Genomic DNA, 21,223 nt, shown 5'->3' on the forward strand with positions numbered 1-21,223 from the left:
GTAGCATGTTTGCCCGGCAGGGTTGCCTTGGACGAAAATGGCTACATGCGTATGAAATGTGAGGGGGTGGATTTGCTAACACAGGGTCCAACCCTTTCTACGGTTTCCTTGGGCCTCCTTTTATAGACTAAGGGGTCACCACAGTGGCAAATTAGTCATTATGCACTAATAATATAGCAAATAGTGCTATCATACCTAACTCTGCAGGCTGACAGAGCGCATTAAATGTGCCGCTCAATGTCACATCGTCTCTTGCCCGGCAAGCCTTGCCGGGCTGTTTTGCCAGCTTCACGCTTGCTCGCTTGACACATCGCAGGACACGAGTCGTCTGTAGGTATTACCTATAGAAAGAGGCTGCCATGTGGTAGATGGCTGCCACTTAGTCACTTTGCGGCTTGACACTGCACTGATCGACGACGTGCGTCGTGGTGAAGTGGTTTGGTGAGGTGGCTCCGTCTCCGCGAGTCCTGGCAGGCCCTGCCGGGGCGTCTTGGAGTTTTTCTTCCAGGGGGACCCCATCCTCGTCAGGCTCGCCTGCCCGGCAAGGGAGGCTTTTTTCCTAGTGGTTTTCTTACTTCTCTGGCTTGGTCTTGGTCCTCTTGATCTGCACGTTGGTCCTTTGAAGATCTTGGTCTCTTGCACTTTGGCCTATAATCTTGCTCCCATGCCTGTGCACAGTCTGGGCAACTGACCCAGGGTTTGTTGTACCAACAGTTATCAAATGACAACACGTGTCTATTAGTTAGGAAACCTTAACCATCTTTGATCAACCAGCTAGTCTAGTAAAGGCTTACTAGGGACACAATGTTTGTTTATGTATTCACACATGTATTTAGGTTTCCGATCAATACAATTATAGCATGAATAATAAACCTTTATCATGAATAAGGAAATATAAAATAGCAACTTTATTATTGCCTCTAGGGCATATTTCCTTCAAGACCACTCCAGGTCAATGCCTCCAAGAAGGACTGCGGCACTGAAGCGCCGCCATCGTCTGTTCCAGGAACCTGGAACAAGGGTTTCCCCTGAAGTGCAAGAGAGGAGGGTGTAGGCCCTCGGACGACGACACCTCCAAGAAGGTCTGCGACGCCCACATGCATCACCATCGTGAACTCCGACCAAAGCCAGAGCAAGGCTTTTGCTTCGAGCGGCCAAAGAAGCCATCCCCTCAAACTGGCACATGAGAGCCACCGCCCGCCTTAGCCACCACCCACCACTAGAGCCCAAAGCCACCGGTCAGAACAACCTTTCCGCCGCCACCTGCACCACGTAGAGCCGCCGACCAGGCCACCCCATCACCACCGCAGGAGCAGAAACCGGCCAAGTCTTGTCAGATCCATCGCCCCATGCAACAGCTACAGCCAACCCATTGGCCAGCACCAAGCGTCTGTGACGCGACCGAGGGACGACACATTGCTACAGAGGACCAATGCCCCAAGCTCCGGCCGTGGCGCTGCCCACATAGCCATCACGGCCGCCGTTGCTATAGAAGAGGTACGGGGTCGCCGCCCCGGCGTCCGAGCACCACAACCCTGCCAACACGCGCTCCAGATCCATGCCCCGCACCACAGCTCGTGGTCGAAGCCAGCATCAGCGCCCCGCCATGGTAGCACCGCTGCAGACCTCCACCTTCCGGAACATGCGTCCGCTAGGTAGCAGACCTGCTCCGGCCAGCCTGCCGCGCACCTCACCCATCACCCGAGCCACATCTGCGGCGCCCGCGCAGCCGTGCCGTGAGAGGCTGACACGAACCTTCCGTCGCACTGTCCCTCCTCTACCCGTAGACCACCAGATCTACGCCATCCTCGCCGGAGCCACGCCCACACGCCCGCCTGAATTTGTGCGCCACCGCGCCAGATCTGTTCGCGCACCTCACAGAGCGATGCCCCGCCACCACCCTCCTTGGAGCATGGCCGGGCTTTGACGGCGGGCTCCTTAGGCGGCGGTGAGGTGAGGGGGAAGGGGTGGGGAAGTTGCGGCGCCGGAGAGGGTCCCCCCGAGTCGCCAGAGAGAGGCGACGCGGGGGTCGGTCAGGAAGAATCCCTAGATCCTGGCAGGGTGTTGTGAGGCTGAAGAATGGAAGCAATGGCTTAGGTCTTTATGACTTGCTATTTGTTGAGGTGATTCTTCGCGTGGTGTATTAGTGTTGAATGTGTGCATCTTAAATATATAGAGGCAAGTTATATACTCATTATAATTATATCTCTCAATGCCTACATGTTTAAGTAAATAAAATACACTATTCGTCGAAAATGCTCCTCCCTAGCCGTCCCTCCTCCTCCTCCTCCCTCCTCCTTCCTAGCCTCCCCTCCTCCTCTTCCCTTCCTCACCGCTGCCTGAGGCAGACGCCAGGCAAGCCCGGGGCGCCAAGGATGGTGGCGGCGGGGCCTCAGTTGCCCTGCCTCTACGTGGGGAACCCCGGATCTGGAGTGGCAGCTCCATTGGCAAGGCACGGCCGGCTAGCAGCCATGCGGGCAGTGGATCTGGTGTCCCAGCCGCGCGGGTGGCGGAATCCGGTGGTCGTTGGCGGCCGGCGGCGGTTCCTGCGGTGGCCGGTGCACGTGATCTGGTGCCTCCCCTCCTCCCCTGTTTGGCGTGCGGGTCAGCCTCGTCAGGTCGCGCTTCCTTGGGTCGCCGGTTCTGTACAGGAGGCGCTGGTGGTGACGAGGATCTAGTTCAGGCGAAATCCCTGGTCAGCCATGGCCGGTCGCGTCGACGGTGACGCCTGAGGGCGTCATTCCCCTCCTTGAAGGCGTCGGTATGGACTGATCCCCTCACTTTCCCTTCCCCTAGGTCTCCCGGGCAAAAGCCCTAACTTTGTTGGGCGGCGACGGCGCTCACGGCGTCGTTCCCTTCTTGAAGGCGCTGCTTTGGGAACCTTGGGGCTGGGTGGCGCTTGTGGATGGTGGGTGACGGCGGTGGTGCGGCCCTATCCTAGCATGGATCTGCGTCCGTTGCTTGAAGATGGACTCGCGTAGGTGGAGGTCGTCGTTTGGCGTCATGGTGGCCTCAATGGCGAAGGCACCTGCCAAGGTTGGCACCTCAATCTGCTCTGAAGATGGACCAGTGAAAGATGGCGGCGACGACACATGTGAGTGCGTCGGGCCGGTTTGTGCCCCGGACCCGGTATGTGGCTCGGTCGGGGTCTCCGGCTTTAGATGTTAGGCTTAGGTGAGAGGTCTGGGTATTTGGTCCAGCTTACACCTCTTCATCATATGGATTGAGGTAACGGCAGATGTTACCAAGATTGCGGATGCAGGCATATTGTTGTACTATTTTGTAAGGTCCTTAAGAATAATCAATGAAATGACCACATGCATCTTTCAGATGCAGAGGCCGGGGTCATCCTCTTTTTCTAAAAAAAACTATTCGTCGAATATCAGTCTAAGGCCAACTCCACCGCGTGACCCTATCCTGTCCGGCCCCGTCCGTTTGGGGTAAAAGGGACAAAAAGGCGGCCCAGTGCGCGGGAGCAAACGGACTTTTGTCCGCTTTGTGTCCGCTTTCGACCCATTCCCGGCCCAAACTTGCGCCGCTTTTGGGGTGAAACGGACACCACGCGGACACGCGGGTCGTCTGCGCGTGTCCTCCCCTGGCCCGCCCGTCGGTGGCACAAGACGGGCCTTTTTCTATCTGCCCCCCTCCCTCCCTCCGGCCGCACCCCCTCCACTCTTCCCCACTCTTCCTGTCGCTGCCGCCGCCGCCGCTGCCATTGCAGCCGTGCAGTTCGGGCACGAGCTCGCCCAACCCCTTCCCCTCGGCGCCGGGCTCGGACGCGACCACGGCCACCTGGTTTGCGCACCCGCCGGCCGGTTTTGGGGCGGATCCGGTCGGTTTTGAGCTCGGCCGGCTGTGGGAGGCCGGGCCGCGCCATGGACTGGCCGGGCACCTCGCCGGAAGGCCCTGGCAGGGCCGCAAGGCCACATGCAGGCAGTGACTCCTCCTCTAGCCGCTCGGATCTGCACCGTCGGTGGTCCGCCGGCAGATATACGAATGGCGGTCGGCCGGGCCCGGTGCTTGCCTAAAAGCTCGCCGGCGCACCGTTGCCACTCATTAAGTGCGACCACTGCCCAAGGATGGTCGTGCGCCGCGTGTCTACAACGCCGGAACATCCCGGATGGGTGTTCATCAAGTGGTTAAACGATGGGGTATGCGCTTTCTTTAGCTTCGGTTTGTGCTCTAGATTTAACTAGTTATGCTAACTTCAAATTTTGTTGTGTAGAATGGATGCAAGTTTTGGTATTGGGAAGAAGAGTACATCGATATATTGATAAAGCGAAATTTAGTACATGTTCGTGCACTTTTAGCTAGCATAGAGGCTGTAAATGAGACAAGTGCACTTGTTGCTAGATTAGAGGCTAGACACGAGACTAGGTGTGAGGAAGAATCAATATCGACTTCTGGCTTGAAGAAGAAAGGAGGATGCCAGATCGAGCCTCCTCCTCCACAGATCAACAACGAGTGCATCGAGAAGGCCCTAACCCAACTCAAGGGAGCAGTTATGGAAGTTGGGTATCTTTTAAAATGTATTCTTGTGGTTCTTGTTTTCTTTGGTCTTGCTTTACTAGTCAAAATGTGATAATGTATTTTTCATGTACCAAAAATGAATGATGAAATAAAGTTAATGACTTGCAAAGAAATAATACACAGACAGAATGCGGCCGGGATGCGTCCGCGCGCTGGGCGCACGGCCACCACATCCCAGGACAGGTCCGGACACGACCCCAAATCCCTACCCAAAGGGACAAAACCCGGACAAAACGAACGTTCGTTTGGGGTCGCATGGTGGAGTTGGCCTAACAACCTCCGGCCATTCCAGGCCAGACACCCAGGCCTTTCCAGGACAGCAACCAAACGGCTTCCAAGAAATTCCCAGCTCCGCTCAAGTCCGGGCAGAAAAGGCACCGGCACACGAACAAAACGGTCCTCGCTCGTTGTGTTTTTTTACCCCGAGAGGCATAGCACTTTGCCAATATCGGCATGGCATTCGGCCGGGATCACGAATCGACCGGGGAGAATTTTCTGGGCCCATCTCATAAAAGCCTGTGGGAAGTGACAGAGCGCCCAGAAGTTACCACCACGCCCCACAGAAAGCCATGTGGATGTGCAGCAGCGCAAGGCAGAGATCCTTTGCGGCTGAGAGGAAGCGGCATCAGGTGCAAGAGGTCAGGCCGAAGGCTGGCACACATTCCCCTCTCCCTTTCTGCTTTCCTCCTCCTCTGCAGTGAAAAGGAAACCAGAGAACGATGCCCTCCTAGAACACACTCCAAGGATCCCCACCGAGATGTATATAGCCTCGTGGTACCAATCCATTGGTTGCGACAGGAATTCCGCCGGCGGATAATCAGTTAGCATCGTCCCTGTCCTGCTCTGCTCTGCTGGTCTAGCTAGCTAGCCCGGTCCATGCAAATGCCGTTCTGCCCCAAGCTGTGGGATCGGAGCCCGGTCCCGCCGGCCAACGCCATCGCCGTCAATGGCACGGTGGTCGTCGCCAACACCTTCGGCCTCTCCGCGCCCGGCAAGTCCACCACCCTGCGCCTCTTCAGCGGCACCCAAATCGACCACGGTGAGTGCACTGTATGTGAGTTGTTCGTGTGTTTGACTGTGACTGATGCCGAGCGCGTGCAGAGACGGGGAAGGGGATGCTGAGCCCGGAGGCCCCGCTGAGGGGCGGCAAGAAGAGCAAGCACGGGAAGACGAGCACGACGACGTACCATGTGACGTTCGTGGTGGACGCCGACTTCGGCACGCCGGGGGCCGTGTCCGTCCGGAACGGGAACCGCGCCGACCGCTTCTTCCTCCGCCACGTGCGGCTGGAGCTCGCCGAGGACCGGAGCATCCACTTCGAGTGCAACTCCTGGGTGTACCCATACAAGAAGACCGCCTCCGACCGCCTCTTCTTCGTCAACACGGTCAGAGCAGAGGCCATTCGTTTGTGTTTGTTCCATATCCAGTCCTGGCATCCTGGGTGAACTCGTGCATGAAGCTTTCTTTCTTTCTTTCTTTCTTTCGTCGTGACCATTGCCAGAGCTACCTGCCTTCCAAGACGCCGGAGGCGCTGGTGCTGCTGCGGGACGAGGAGCTGAGGAGCCTGCGAGGGGACGGCAAGGGAGAGCGCAAGGACTGGGAGCGCATCTACGACTACGACCGCTACAACGACCTCGGCAACCCCGACAACCCGGAGCACGTCCGCCCGGTCGTCGGCGGCACCAGGACGCACCCCTACCCGCGCCGCTGCCGGACAGGCCGTGCCATCAGCAACACCGGTACCACACTGGCTGCCATTTCCAGCCGATTTCATTCATCCTGAATAAAGAACCTCGCATCTCATGGCCGGTTGTTCTAATAATTTGATTAACGATCGATTGATTCGAAGACGGCGTGACGGAGACGCGCAAGCACGTGATCAACCTGGACTTCTACATCCCGCCGGACGAGCGGTTCAGCCCGGGGAAGCTGGCGGAGGTGCTGAAGCTGGGGGTGCAGGCGGTGACGCACTTCGTGATCCCGGAGGCGAGGACGCTGGTCCACGGCAACGACTTCAAGTCCATGGAGCAGCTGAGGAAGGACCTGTACAGCAGGCCCGTGCAGCCGGCGGTGGACGGCGAGGTCATGGAGAAGCTCAAGTCCTCCGTGCCGTCCCACAAGACCTACAAGCAGGTGGCCAAGGCCGTCAAGGAGGAGCACCCCGCCAGGTTCCCCATCCCGCAAGTCATCCAGCGTGAGTTTATTTCCCTCTCTGTTCTCCCGCCCAATTCATCATGCGTCAAGTTTCATCTTGGGATGATGATCGATCGATCCATGGTGCACGCAGAGGATCCTGAGGCGTGGAGGAGCGACGAGGAGTTCGCAAGGGAAATGCTCGCCGGGCTCAACCCTGTCGCCATCAAGAGATTACAAGTGAGCAGTAGTTCATCTCATCGTCCTGAATTTTCTTGACTGAAAACTTGTACCGCTACCGCATTGAGTGGCTTTCAAATGTTCCATTCTCAGACGTTTCCGCCGGTGAGCAGTGGCGGGAAGAAGAGCTCGATAACCGCCGAGCACATCAAGAGCCAGCTTGGAGATGTCACCATTGAAATGGTTAGCAAAACTGCTCCCTGTTTCTCTGCTTGGTATGTATGATGATGATACAAACACAGTATCCCTGTAAAAATGCAGGCAATGCATCAGAAGAGGCTGTACATCCTGGACCACCATGACTACCTGATGCCGTACCTGAGGCGCATAAACACGCTGGGCGTGTGCATCTACGCGTCGCGCACGCTGCTGTTCCTCAAGGCCGACGGGACCCTCAAGCCGGTCGTCATCGAGCTGAGCCTGCCCAGCGACGGCGAGGGCGACACCGAGCTGAGCCGGGTCTTCCTCCCCGCGACCCACGGCACCGAGGGCCACCTGTGGCAGCTCGCCAAGGCCCACGTCTCCGTCAACGACTCGGGGTACCATCAGCTCATCAGCCACTGGTGAGGACGAAAAGTTCCATTCTACTCCTAGTCATCATCTGCACAGAAGTCGACAAGCTGAGTCACTGACACGGGCGGCCAAATGAAGGCTGTTCACGCACGCGGCGGTGGAGCCGTTCATCATCGCGACCAGGAGGCAGCTGAGCGCCATGCACCCCATCCACAAGCTCCTGGAGCCGCACTTCAAGGACACCATGCAGATCAACACGCTGGCCAGGAGCATACTGCTCAACGCCGGCGGCATCCTGGAGCGGACCATGTACCCGGGGAAGTACGCCGTGGAGATGTCCTCCGCCATCTACGGCGACTGGAGGTTCACCGAGCAGTCCCTGCCAAACGACCTCCTCAAGCGGTACTCAAACCATTTCCTTGCTCCCATTTCTTTTTGAAAAGTTTAGGAGAACAAATGGCAATCTGCCGAGCTGTAATGTAATTGTTATTCTTGTATCTGAAGGGGGGTGGCCTCCAGCTCCGATGAGCCCGGCGGCCTGACCCTGCACATCGAGGACTACCCGTACGCCGTCGACGGGCTCGAGGTGTGGCACGCCATCGACGGGTGGGTGCGCAGCTACTGCGCCCACTTCTACCACAGCGACAAGGAGGTGGACGGCGACGCGGAGCTGCAGGCGTGGTGGCACGACGTGCGCACCGTCGGCCACGGCGACCGGCAGGGCGACCAGGCGTGCTGGCTGGCGCTGGACACCGTCGACCACCTCGCCCAGACGCTGTCGACGCTCGTCTGGATCGCCTCCGCGCTGCACGCGGCCGTCAACTTCGGGCAGTACGCCTACGCGGGGTTCCCCCCGAACCGGCCCACGCGGTGCCGCCGGTTCGTGCCGCTGCCGGGGTCGCCGGAGATGACGCAGCTGGAGGCCGACCCGGAGAAGTTCTTCCTGGAGATGGTGCCCGACAGGTTCACCGCCACGCTGGGGCTGGCGCTCATCGAGGTGCTGTCCAACCACACCTCCGACGAGGTCTACCTCGGGCAGCGCGCCACGTCCACGTGGACGGACGACGGCCAGCTGCTGCGCCTGCTGGACGGGTTCCGGGAGGACCTCCGGCGGGTGGAGAGGCGGGTGGAGGAGAGGAACAAGGACCCGCGGCTCAAGAACCGGAGGGGGCCGGTCAAGGTGCCGTACACGCTCTTGTTCCCGGACGTGGCCGGCCAGGAGAAGGGGCTCACGGGGAAAGGGATACCCAACAGCGTCTCCATATGATCGATCCACGTCTATATGACTATGTAAATTTATCTTCATTTGGGTTTTGGGTGTTCTTTTATAGTTTGGGGTGATGCGGATTTCTTTGTTGGTTTGAGTTTTAGTGTTTGTTGTGTAAAATGGTGATCGGCTTGAGATTCAAAAAATTGAAATGGAGCTTGCTGTTTGGAAACAGACCTCACAAGGGTCATTTCCCTTGTCAAAGATAAAACTGTTGGACCCCTATTGCCTTCGCACATCATGTATATTTTTTTCAATAAAGACATTTTTATTAACTTAAAATGTGACATCAAGCGGATAAAAACATATACTGAATAACACCCCGTCTCTGCATACATAAAGGGGTTATTTGGATAGTGTCTTCGGCTTTGTGCCTGCAAGAAGTTCGTGCCTTGGTTTTGCCTGGTATATTGGTGTTTATGTACCCGGTCAGGCTAGCCTGGACCATATTTCTTCAGGGTAGCAAGCAAACACACTCCAGGCATTTCCCAGGGATGCTCCAGGCCAGGCAATTTCTAACCAGGACATGATCCGAACACCCTTAAAATGCACATAGCCAATACCACATGTCACGACCTGTGGCTGGTGGTGCTACCACGCGCGCCTCGTAGCTCTACCCCATACTATCAACCTCCTTCATGTCCATGTCCTTCATTGGCGACGCCATGGACCGTCTCCTGCCAGGTCCTAGCTCACCCTCACTGACACGTCTCTCGAATTTGACTGTTGCAAGGCAAATGCACAAAGCAAATGTGAACTGAAATTCTAGAGGACTGAACGTTCTCCCTATCACAACGTGGTATGCTACTTTCTCCGCCTTGGTTTATACTACCTCGTATTTGTGTCAAATTTTAACCATAGACAGCGTGTTTGTTTCGCGGGAGTTTGTATTGGGGAATGGGAGTTCGTGCGGTGCAGGACTTAAAATCCCTTGTATGGTTGGAGGACATGGGAATTAAAGAAGGTAGGGGAAAGGGAATTAAGGGGTCCAACTCCCCCGAATCACTTCCGTGATGGGGGGCTAGTAATTGAGTTGGGGAATGGGAAGTGTGAAAATTGTTTGTTGTCCACGCCCCGCCAACAAAAGAAACTTTAATTCCCTCTTAAATTCCCACAAACTATCCTCACCCATACGAGTGAATTGCAAGAAACCATCACATTTGGGGCTTATCTTGCAGAAAACAACGTGGTCGCTAATCATTTGCAAAAGCCACCGCGGATTCAGTAACAGTTTTGCAGATTGCAATGAACATGTCATTTGGCTCGGTTGAGGGCGTTTCCGACATGTGGGGCCCAATATGCGTGACATGGCGTAACGGACGCGCTGACGGCGCCGTTTGCTTAAGACGGACGCGGTCGGGTCGCCAGAGACAGACCGCCCGCGCCCGACCACATCTCGCTCGATTTCTCTGCTCTCCCGCTCGCTCTCTCTGCTCCCACACTCGCTCGCTCCCCTCCCATTTGCTCCTCTCCTCTCCGGTCACCGCCGGCCGCCGTCCGCCATGGTGTCCTGGACCGACAGTGAGAGCACAGACGGCTCCGCCGCGCAGTACATCTCCTCCGACGACTCCTCTGTCAAGGTCAGAACATTCTATTCCTCATTTCTGTTCTAGGGTTTGTAGGGTTGAACATTTGCTCGATTTGAACACGTTTTTGTTGGATTTCTCAGATCCCAGCTACAATTGATGAGCCGTCGTTCGAGGGTCTTGCTGACGACTTGAATGTGATTTGTGAGCATGGGAATCCAGGGAGGAAGTATGTTGCATTTGAGGGGATAAGCACTGGTAGGAGGTTCATTGCTTGTGCCACTGAAGTAAGTTTTAAGTTGTGTTTGCAGCATTCCAATTCTTGTTCTAGGGTTTGTAGTAATTGTTCCTGTTCTAGGGTTCATAGTTACTGTTCATGTTCTAGGGTTCATAGTTACTACTCATGTTCTAGGGTTTATAGTTACTGAATTTAGTTCTAGGATTCATAGGTAGTGTTCTTAGTTGTAGTTTTCATAATTATTCATCATTAAATGAATGTGATTCTGGTACATTAACAGAATCAGCTATTTAACTGAATCTGTAAGTAATGTCTGTATTTTTGAACTGATTTTTTCTATTGTAGGGTGTTGCAAATTGTGGATTAGTGCAGTGGATAGATGAGCATTGGCCAGAGCATCTACAGAATGCTATTCATAAGCTTTGGCTTATGTATGAGCATAGCCAGCATGAAAACAGGATGTCATGCCTGGAGCATGCAAGCACTGTACACAATCTCACACGGTAGAAAAAAGAGTTGCAGGAGACATATGAGAAGCTTGTTGAAGATGTGAACAACCTCTTGGATTATAAGGATAGTCAGCCTGAGGTAAACCAGAAGAATGATGCTGACAACATTTCAGTTAGTGTGGAAAGCAGCATGACAAAGGATGCTGAGATAAAAAAATTAAAGGCTGTTGTTGACCAGTTAAAGCAAATTCATGTAGCTCAAGCCACTGTCATTAGGAATTTGAAGTTCAACCATCTTAAGGAGAAGGAAAAGTTGAGCTCTGATAAGAGGACTTTGGAGATTTTCTATGCTGACCTGAAGAAAGAGAAGGATGACCTGAAGAAAGAGAAGGATAAGTTGGATTGTTGCATTGCTGAGCTGATGAAAGTGAAGGAGAAGTTGACCATGGAGAAGAGTACTCTTGCTTCCTGCATTGTTGAGCTCAAGACAGCAGGTGATAGCAACAAGAGGAAGCTTCACCAGATTAAGGCTATTTGTGATGAGGACTAATTTGTGTTGCTGTCTGACCATGTGTGTCAATGATGTCTTTTGTAGTAGCTATGGAGGAAAGCTTGTAATGTGTTAAGCTTTATTGTGGTGAACTCTATTATGTCTGTAGCAATGAACCTTGGATTGTATGTTGTTTGTGAGAGTACTATGTTTGTGATGAATTATCAGCTTCTATTAAGTTCAGTTTGTGATGAATTAACAACTTGGATTATAGCAAGTAGATAGTGAACATAGATAGCAAGTTCATAGTGCATAGATAGTCTGACATAGATAGTGGCATCCTAACATAGATAATAGCTGCATAGATAGTCTGACATAGATAGTGGCATACTAACATAGATAGTAGCTGCATAGATAGTCTTACATAGATAGTGGCATACTAATTAGATAGTAGCTGCATAGATACAACTGACATAGATAGAACTGGCAAACTAACATATTGACGAAACTGAACTTTTTCTTCTTCTAACGAAACTGAAGACAGCATGTCACTCCTCCTTCTTCAGCATCTTCAGGCGTAGGGAGCACCGCACGTCATTGTTGTTCACCGCCGCCCTCTTCTTCTTGGCTGGCGCTGGCTCCACCACATCTTCACCGCCGCCCTCCTCTTCTTGCTTCACGAAGACGAGCTCTGGGTTGTCGGCGACCTCCGGCAGCTTATCCACATCAATTGGGCTATTCTTATGCCCCTCGACGGCGTGGAGGACGGGCGCCAGGAGCTGCACATCAGGCTCGTCGGAGGAGGAGTCGGAGGAGAGTACGACGACCTCGTCCACCTCGTCGTCAGAGGAGTAGCCGTCAGATTCGTCAGAGTCGTAGCCATCAGAGGACTCGGACTCGGCGTCGGAGTCATCGTCTGGCCCGAGCACCCATGGATTGCGCCTTTCCCAGTAGGCGTTGTTGATGGGGGCTGGGAGAGCGAGGACGGCGTCGGTGATGTCATCCGCGGTGGTCGGCGGCGTGGTGGATGAGCGGTACATCCACCAACGGGCGCGCTGCCTGGGGTCGGGGGAGCGCTGCACCTCGCGCATCGCCCACAGGAGAATGGTCGCCGGCGGGACGGTGCAGCCGGCAGGGAATGCATGCTACCTTTCGGCAGGTGTCATCACCTTCACCAGGCCGCGGGCATGGTTCCTCAGCATCACCGCGTTGGGGAACCAGCGCGCGATCTCCCTGTACTGCGCGCGCAGCTTGCGGTTGTTGCCGGCGAGCTCTTCGATGGCCAGCTACCAGTCCATGGCGACGGCGGTGGGGGTGGCTCTCGGCGGTGGTTTCGACGGGAGAGAGGGGGAAGAGGAGTGGGCGGTGCGGGCGGCGAGTGGGCGAGTGATCGAAGAGAGCGGTAGGTGGACACGTATTAAAGGTAGAAACCGAAACGACTAGTTATACTAAACGGACGTTCACCACGCTGGCGGCCTCAATGCACTCTCAACATAGTGCGTGCCTAACTAAATATAAGTAAAATTGCAGATGCTATTAAAACAACATCACTAGCACTATCCTATTGGTATTGAACCATTGGTTACTACCCATTGGTCCTAGGTTCGATCCCCAGGCCAACTATTTTTGTGCAATTTTTTTTGGATTTACAAAATTAATATGTTAGTAACTTCTTAGGGTTTTTATTTTTGTGCAATTTTTTTGGATTTACAAAATTAATATGTCAGTAACTTCTTAGGGTTTTTTCGACTCCGAGGCACCCTAAATGCCCTAGTGGAGACATTTTAAGTTTTGTCGACGCCGAGGAACCCTAAATGCCCAAGTGGCGACATTTTGGGTTTTGTCGACGCCGAGGCACCCTAAATGCCCAAGTGGAGACATTTTGGGTTTTGTCGACGCCGAGGCACCCTAAATGCCCAAGTGGAGACATTTTAGGTTTTGTCGACACCGAGGCACCCTAAATGCCCAAGTGGAGACATTTTGGGTTTTGTCGACGCCGACGCCGAGGCACCCAACTTGTTGCAACACATCATAACACATCACATCAACAGCATGAAAACTAAGATCATCATCATATCAACAATGAAACTATGCTCATCATCACAACAACAGAATGAAAACTTGTTGCAAAACATCATAACTAATAAGTTCATCATCACATCATCATAACCAGAGTATCATAGTGCATCACAACCATTAGGTACATTACATAGTCCATCACTTGGACTTGAACTAACTGGTTTCAACATGAAATTCTTAATACTCTTCATCACAAACTAGCCAAAAAGGCTGAATTAAACATGTTTCAACATTACATCACTTCTTGCTGCCTTGAGAACAATTGAACCATTCAGACATCTTGTATGATGGCTTTCTCACTCTTCCAGTACCTGACAGTCTTGGTGGTATGAATGTTTTCTTTCCCCTTGACCTAGCAGCAGTAGCAGCAGAAGATGAACTAGGCCTATCAGCAGCACCAGAAGATGAACTTGACCTTGTTGGAGCAGGAGCAGAAGGAGCTGCCCTAGGTACAGCCCTAGTTGCAGTCCTAGATGCAGCTGGAGCTCTTGCCCTTGCTACTGGTGGAGCTGTCCTTGGTGTTGCACTGGTTGCAGCAGGAGCTCTTGCCCTTGCTGCTGGTGGAGCAGATGGAGCTGCCATTGGTGCATCAACTCTCCTGTTTTCCTGCAGTGAGAACATATAGACAGATTAGAACATAGTATTAAATATACACAAGATTTAACCTGCAGTGACAACATATATAAACAAGACTTAACCTGGTGTTGGTTCCTTCTAATTGCTAGGGCTGGCTTCAGATTTTTGTGGCAGCTAGTGTACCTATGCCCTGTCAAGTTGCAATTGCTGCAGGTTATTGTTGCCATCCTTGAAGTATCTTTGGGAGCTGGCTTCTCAAACTGATTCTTTCTCCTCTTAGTCTGCTTCTTTCCTGGCTTGTCTCTGAAAACTGGTGGCTCTATGTCAGGGGTCCCAGTATTTGGCCATAGATCAGGCCCAGGCACAGGATACACAATTGGATTGTAGGCTGCTTGGTACATTGGTTTCTTGAAGAAATCACTAACAAAATCTTCTGGATGAAGTTTTGCCTTGTTAATTGCAGAAACACCATGCTTGCAAGGAACACCAGTCATGTCCCATTTGCTACACCCACATGTGTGCACTTGCAGATTTACTGCATATGTGCTTTCTCCACTGCTAACCTGGTATAGATCAGGTCCTGCTTTGATTGACTGACAATATCTAGCATGGTGTTTTGCTTCTTCTAACTTCTCAGCATATGTTGGGCATATCTACCACTTGGCTGTCTCAGTCTTGGTCCTATTGGCATTGAACTTAACTAGCAATTTTGTTCTGATGCCATCAACCATGGTTTTAATTGGTTTCCCTCTCACATCAAGTATCATTTTGTTGAACACTTCACTAATATTGTTAACAACCAAATCAGTTTTACAATTCTTGTCCATGGCATGTCTAGCCCATGTATGCTTTGGTATCTTTCTAAGCCATTTCCAAGCTGCCTCACACTCTCTTTTCATGCCTTCCATTGCTTGTTCAAAACCATGCTCAGTATATGAATAACTAGCCTGATCCATATACTTCTTTAACTCTTCACCTCTAAAGCCAGCTGTTTGAAAGTTCTGATAAATATGACTAAGGCAATATCTTTGAGGGTAATTCGGGAAGACATTGTTTATGGCTTTAAGAAGGCCCTGTTTAAATAACTAGTGTTCAAAATATAGTATAACAACACACTATTTGACAGTACTAAGCATGGTAAAACTTCAGTAAAAACAAGAATTATGATGTATGAGGTACCTTTTGTCTATCAGATATGATAGTGTACTTGCCATACTTTCCTGACTCACCACCAAGAGCATACTTGAGCTGGGTTAGAAACCAGGACCAGCTGGCAGTGTCCTCCTTGTCAACAATAGCAAATGCAATGGGAAAGATGTTGTTATTACCATCTCTTCCAGTTGCAGCCAATATTTGTTGCCCTGTTGTCAACTCAACAAAGCAACCATCAACACCTACAACCAAACATAACACATTAGCACCAAACATAAACAAAAGCAATGGCAAATATGTTGGGAAAATAATTATGCAAGTACCTATGAAGGGTCTGCAACCATTTAGGAATCCCTCTTTGCAAGCATTGAGGCACATGAACAAGCCATGAAATCTAGGGTTTTTGCTAGGATGAAGCTTTAAATGCTTTGTTGTCACAATGCATCTACTTCCAGGATTGGTATCCAACACAGCTTGGAGGTAATCCCTTATCCTAGTGTATTGTGCCCTCTGATCTCCTTGGACAACTTCCTTAGCTGCTTTCCTTGCCCTGTAGGCCATGTGAATGGACACTTCAATTCCATGTTTTTTCTTCAAATTGTCAATTATTGCCTGGACTGGTGTGTTTATGTCAGACCTTAACTGTTGCTCACACTTATGTGCCAACCATCTTGCAATGACTTTGGTGCTCTCTCCAACAGCAGGACAGTTGTGGTACAAGTTCATTTTCTTCATGCAAAATGTCTTCTCATGTGCAATTTTGGAAGCAGGAATGAAAAAAGGACACTCATCTGTACTGCAAACTACAATAACTCTATCTGAGCAATTCCTATGAAATGAGTAGTTCCTGTTTTGTGAGATGTGAAATGTAAGGAGTGCCCTCTGTTGGAAATATGCCCTAGAGGCAATAATAAAAGCATTATTATTATATTTCCTTGTTCATGATAATTGTCTTTATCCATGCTATAATTGTATTATCCGGAAATCGTAATACATGTGTGAATAATAGACACCAACATGTCCCTAGTAAGCCTCTAGTTGACTAGCTCGTTGATCAACAGATAGTCATGGTTTCCTGACTATGGACATTGGATGTCATTGATAATGAGATCACATCATTAGGAGAATGATGTGATGGACAAGACCCAATCCTAAACATAGCATAAGATCGTATAGTTCGTTTGCTAGAGTTTTCCAATGTCAAGTATCTTTTCCTTAGACCATGAGATCCTGTAACTCCCGGATACCGTAGGAGTGCTTTGGGTGTGCCAAATGTCACAACGTAACTGGGTGACTATAAAGGTATACTACGGGTATCTCCGAAAGTGTCTGTTGGGTTGACACGGATCAAGACTGGGATTTGTCACTCCGTATGACGGAGAGGTATCACTGGGCCCACTCGGTAATGCATCATCATAATGAGCTCAAAGTGACCAAGTGTCTGGTCACGGGATCATGCATTACGGTACAAGTAAAGTGACTTGCCGGTAACGAGATTGAACGAGGTATTGGGATACCGACGATCGAATCTCGGGCAAGTAACATACCGATTGACAAAGGGAATTGTATACGGGGTTGCTTGAATCCTCGACATCGTGGTTCATCCGATGAGATCATCGAGGAGCATGTGGGAGCCAACATGGGTATCCAGATCCCGCTGTTGGTTATTGACCGGAGAGCGATCTCGGTCATGTCTACATGTCTCCCGAACCCGTAGGGTCTACACACTTAAGGTTCAGTGACGCTAGGGTTGTAGGGATATGTATATGCAGTAACCCGAATGTTGTTCGGAGTCCCGGATGAGATCCCGGACCTCATGAGGAGTTCCGGAATGGTCCGGAGGTAAAGATTTATATATGGGAAGTCCTGTTTCGGCCATCGGGACAAGTTTCAGGGTCATCGGTATTGTACCGGGACCACCGGAAGGGTCCCGGGGGTCCACCGGGTGGGGCCACCTGTCCTGGGGGGCCACATGGGCTGTAGGGGGTACGCCTTGGCCCACATGGGCCAAGGGCACCAGCCCCAAGAGGCCCATGCGCCTAGGGTTTCAAGGGGGAAGAGTCCTAGGAGGGGAAGGCACCTCCTAGGTGCCTTGGGGAGGAGGGATTCCTCCCCTTGGCCGCACCACCCTAGGAGATTAGATCTCCTAGGGCCGGCGCCCCCCCCCCTTGGCTCTCCTATATATAGTGGGGAGATGGAGGACTTCTTACCCCATGCCTTTGGTGTCTCCCTCTCCCTCTCCAACACCTCCTCCTCCTCCATAGTGCTTGGCGAAGCCCTGCCGGAGTACTGCAGCTCCATCACCACCACGCCGTCGTGCTGTTGCTGGATCCATCTCCCTCAACCTCTCCTTCCCCCTTGCTGGATCAAGAAGGAGGAGACGTGGCTGTTCCGTACGTGTGTTGAACGCGGAGGTGCCGTCCGTTCGGTGCTAGGATCTTCGGTGATTCGAATCACGTCGAGTACGACTCCCTCATCCCCGTTCTTTGAACGCTTCCGCTCGCGATCTACAAGGTACGTAGATTCATCTAATCACTCGTTGCTAGATGAACTCCTAGATGGATCTTGGTGAAACCGTAGGAAATTTTTTTGTTTTCTGCAACGTTCCCCAACACCCTCTTGAACTGCTGGACATCTAGGAAACAAAGTTGCTTGACAAATTGTTCTTGTGGGTTTTCCCTCTCCTCATCATACCAAACCCTAACTTTATTCTTTTTGGCCCTGCTCTTCCTACCATTTGGTAGCTTAAATGGTGGAAGCTGAGCACAATCATTCTCTTCCTGACTTAAGTCACCTGGGTTGCTCTCCTCATCAGATGAAGGTGCCCAGTCTTGCTCTATGATTTGATCCAAACTTGCATGGGATCTTGTTGTTGGCCCCTTCCCCCTCCTCTTACTTCCTCCTGTGCTGCTGCTTCCTCCTACACTACTTCCTCCTCTCAAGCCCTCATCTAGTGGCTCCTCTTGTCCTTCCTCTTCATCTCTTCCTTCATTCTCCTCCTCCTTATCTGGCCCATATAGCTCTTCTACATCAGTGTCTCCTTCAAAGTGATGTAGTGGATCATCCCTATTCCTCTTCATTGCCTCCAACCTAGCCAATATGTCCTCATCTTCAAGATCTTCATCCTCACTTTCACTAACAGTGAACTCCTCAGTAAGCAGCTGTGGGAGTTTTCTTTTTGCTGCCTTGTACTTCTCTCTTTGTATCATATTACTCCTATACCTCTGAATTTCTTCATTTCTTTTCTGCTCCATCATCTGCTCAATGTGCTCTTGCTCTTGCTCTGTCTCCATGAAATACTCATGCCTCTCATTACCATTGTCCAAAGCAAACTCAGGTTCACTTGGGCCCTTTTGCTTCAACAAACAAGAGCTCTCCTGTGTGTTCATTACTTGGACTGGTTGTGGTTGGGGTTTCACTGGACTGGGGAAAAGAACTCCTGAATTGTCTACCTCATAGACAACTAGTACACCTATTTCTGACAAAGGAACCTGCTCTTCACAAGCATGACCAATGTTCAAATCAACTGGTCTAGGTGCATCACTTCTCATAACTGTAATGTTAACAACATTCTTTCCTTTACTAGCTATGTGATCCAACATTTCTTCCACCTTGTCATCATCAGTTAATTCTTCCATTCCTGACACCCCAGCTCCTGGATCTCTAACATAATACATAAAATCCCTTGAACTATAGCCTTCTACCTCTATTAGGGCAATGAGATTCCAGAAGGTTATGTCTGATAAACAGATTGTTCTTTCCAAGTTATCTATGTCTAGGAAATGGAACCTCACTTCCCATTCTTCATCATCCAAGCTACAAATTCAGATAAAATGCATTTAACAGTGTTCACAATTATTGTTAAGAGGTCTCATTGGTGGCAACAAAAATTCAGTTTAGAGTGTTAAAATCCAGTTAACAGTGTAAACAAAATTCAGTTAACAGCATACATTTATCAATAAATTCAGTTAACAGTTAACAGTGTTCACAATATTCAGTTAACAGAGTTAAAATTGTTGGCAACAGAAATTCATTTAACAGTGTTAAAATCCACTTAACAGTCTTCATAAAATTCAGTTAACAATATACAGTGTTCAATAATTTCAGTACACAGTTAACAGTTTACTGAAAATTCAGTTAACAGCTAACACTAACCCTAATGCTAGAACCCTAACACTACAACCTTAGCCGTACTACAACTACCCAAGAACACCAACCATAGAACCCTAACACTACAACCCTAACCCTAGAATACCAATCAGGGAAATGACAAAGGAGGAGGAGGATGACTTACTCCACACCGCCGAAGGAGGAGGCAAAATGGTGGCTGCCCGTCGGATTGGCCTTCACCGCCTGGGCGAACGCAGTAGCCGCCGCGTATTCCAACGACTTTGGCGGCGACGGCGGTTGGGGAAGAGGCAGCGCGCTCGACGGATTGGAGCTCCCGCAGAACTCCGGTGGATCTCCAGCACCGCCGCCCGGAGCATCCCCACCGGCAGCAACTCCCCCGCCGCCGTCCACGCCACTAGGTTTCATCGTCGCCATGGATTGGAGCTGGAGGGAGAGGACGGAGCAGATCTGGTCTGGTCGGGCGCCGTCGGTCGGTCGGTCCGGCTCGACAAGATGTACGCTCAAACGGCGCCGTCAGCGCGTCCGTTACGCCATGTCACGCATATTGGGCCCCACATGTCGGAAACGCCCTCAACCGAGCCAAATGACATGTTCAGTGCAATCTGCAAAACTGTTACTGAATCCGCGGTGGCTTTTGCAAATGATTAGCGACCACATTGTTTTCTGCAAGATAAGCCCCAAATGTGGTGGTTTCTTGCAATTCACTCCACCCATACCAAACATGGGCATGGGACTAATAAACCACTTCCCAAGTCAAAATTCCCTCAACTAACTGCCTCTTATAAATTCCTATTTGTTTTCCCTTAAACAACCAAACACGCTGAGAGTGTACTTGCAAATTAGAAGTTATGTGTATTACATTAGATGCATGATTAAATTTTGACTCAAAATATGAATAGAGATAATAAACCTGACTAGGGAAGTAATTAAAGGTCATTTCCGAACACGCACACCCAGCACTCCGGATGGGAATGGGTTGGCTCACAAAATCTTCAACTGGAGATTCAAGACCCCTAGGTTTTGGCTAATTTAGGACTGAACTTCTATCTGAGAATCACAATACCCCTCTGAAAGGCATAAGGTTCCTAGCCAGCCCCTCGGACATGGAGCCGACCAAATGGTCCAATACTAAGTGGCCTCATGCCCTATTGGGCAACATGGTCCGACCCATTTTAATACTTCCTCCGTCTAGGTGAATAAGACTATCCACAATGGAAGTAACATAGGTAGTAACATTACATATATCTAGATAAAATAAATGATGTGACAAGCAATAAATAAAGAAAGAGAGACATATGGTAACATAGCTAGTTACTACTAGTATGAGTAACATCACACATCAAGGCAAGATAAGTCTATAGGCTAATAAATAAGGTGTTGCATGTTACCATACATATGTTACTCCCCACTATAGTTACTACTCTATGGAGAGGGCACCATCTGAACACATGGGCATATGCACCCACTTTTCATAAAATGCATTTTAAGCATGTTTTAAAATGTCAAAAAATCAAAAGAAAATATCACGCATACATGTTCGCAAATGTGTGTACGCGCCACAAAGTTTTATGAAAAAATGTCTTTTTGTTTTGCCTCCGCAAAAAAGACAAATTTCGGTGCTTCTAAATAGTGTTTCACAACATGATTTTTTGTCTTTTTGCACAGGCCACAAAAAAAGTTATTTTTTCGTGAAACTTTATGCACGCACATAGAACATGAAGACGTACCCGTGCAATTTTTTTCCAAATTTTTTTAGAATTTAGAAATGTGTTTTTCAAAGTGGGTTCATATATACCCGGGTTCATCCATGCACTTCTCCTACTCTATGTTACTACCCATTGTGACTAGTCTAAGGGGGTGTTTGTTTTCAGGGACTTTTTTGTGTACGGACTAGAAAAA

The 21,223-nt window shown here is 50.5% G+C and overlaps 2 protein-coding genes and 1 pseudogene across 2 annotated transcripts; 2 read left to right on the forward strand and 1 right to left on the reverse strand.

Annotated features, from left to right (window-relative positions):
- Positions 1 to 936: 936 nt before the first annotated feature.
- LOC125532872 lies at positions 937 to 1,417 on the reverse strand (annotated as a pseudogene).
- Positions 1,418 to 5,144: 3,727 nt separating this feature from the next.
- Positions 5,145 to 8,906, forward strand: LOC125513340 (linoleate 9S-lipoxygenase 6-like). The gene is made up of 9 exons (XM_048678432.1): positions 5,145 to 5,569; positions 5,632 to 5,915; positions 6,032 to 6,269; positions 6,380 to 6,724; positions 6,818 to 6,903; positions 6,997 to 7,086; positions 7,165 to 7,466; positions 7,555 to 7,818; positions 7,921 to 8,906. The coding sequence occupies exons 1-9, from the start codon at positions 5,407 to 5,409 to the stop codon at positions 8,681 to 8,683; spliced, it is 2,535 nt and encodes an 844-aa protein (XP_048534389.1). The 5' UTR covers positions 5,145 to 5,406; the 3' UTR covers positions 8,684 to 8,906.
- Positions 8,907 to 10,185: 1,279 nt separating this feature from the next.
- On the forward strand, positions 10,186 to 11,446 carry LOC125534113. The gene is made up of 4 exons (XM_048697413.1): positions 10,186 to 10,263; positions 10,353 to 10,496; positions 10,793 to 10,933; positions 10,970 to 11,446. Exons 1-4 carry the CDS (start codon positions 10,186 to 10,188, stop codon positions 11,444 to 11,446), a joined length of 840 nt encoding a protein of 279 aa, XP_048553370.1.
- The last annotated feature ends 9,777 nt before the right edge of the window (positions 11,447 to 21,223 follow it).

The sequence above is a fragment of the Triticum urartu genome, chromosome 1, assembly GCF_003073215.2.
Source record: "Triticum urartu cultivar G1812 chromosome 1, Tu2.1, whole genome shotgun sequence".
NCBI lineage: Eukaryota > Viridiplantae > Streptophyta > Magnoliopsida > Poales > Poaceae > Triticum > Triticum urartu.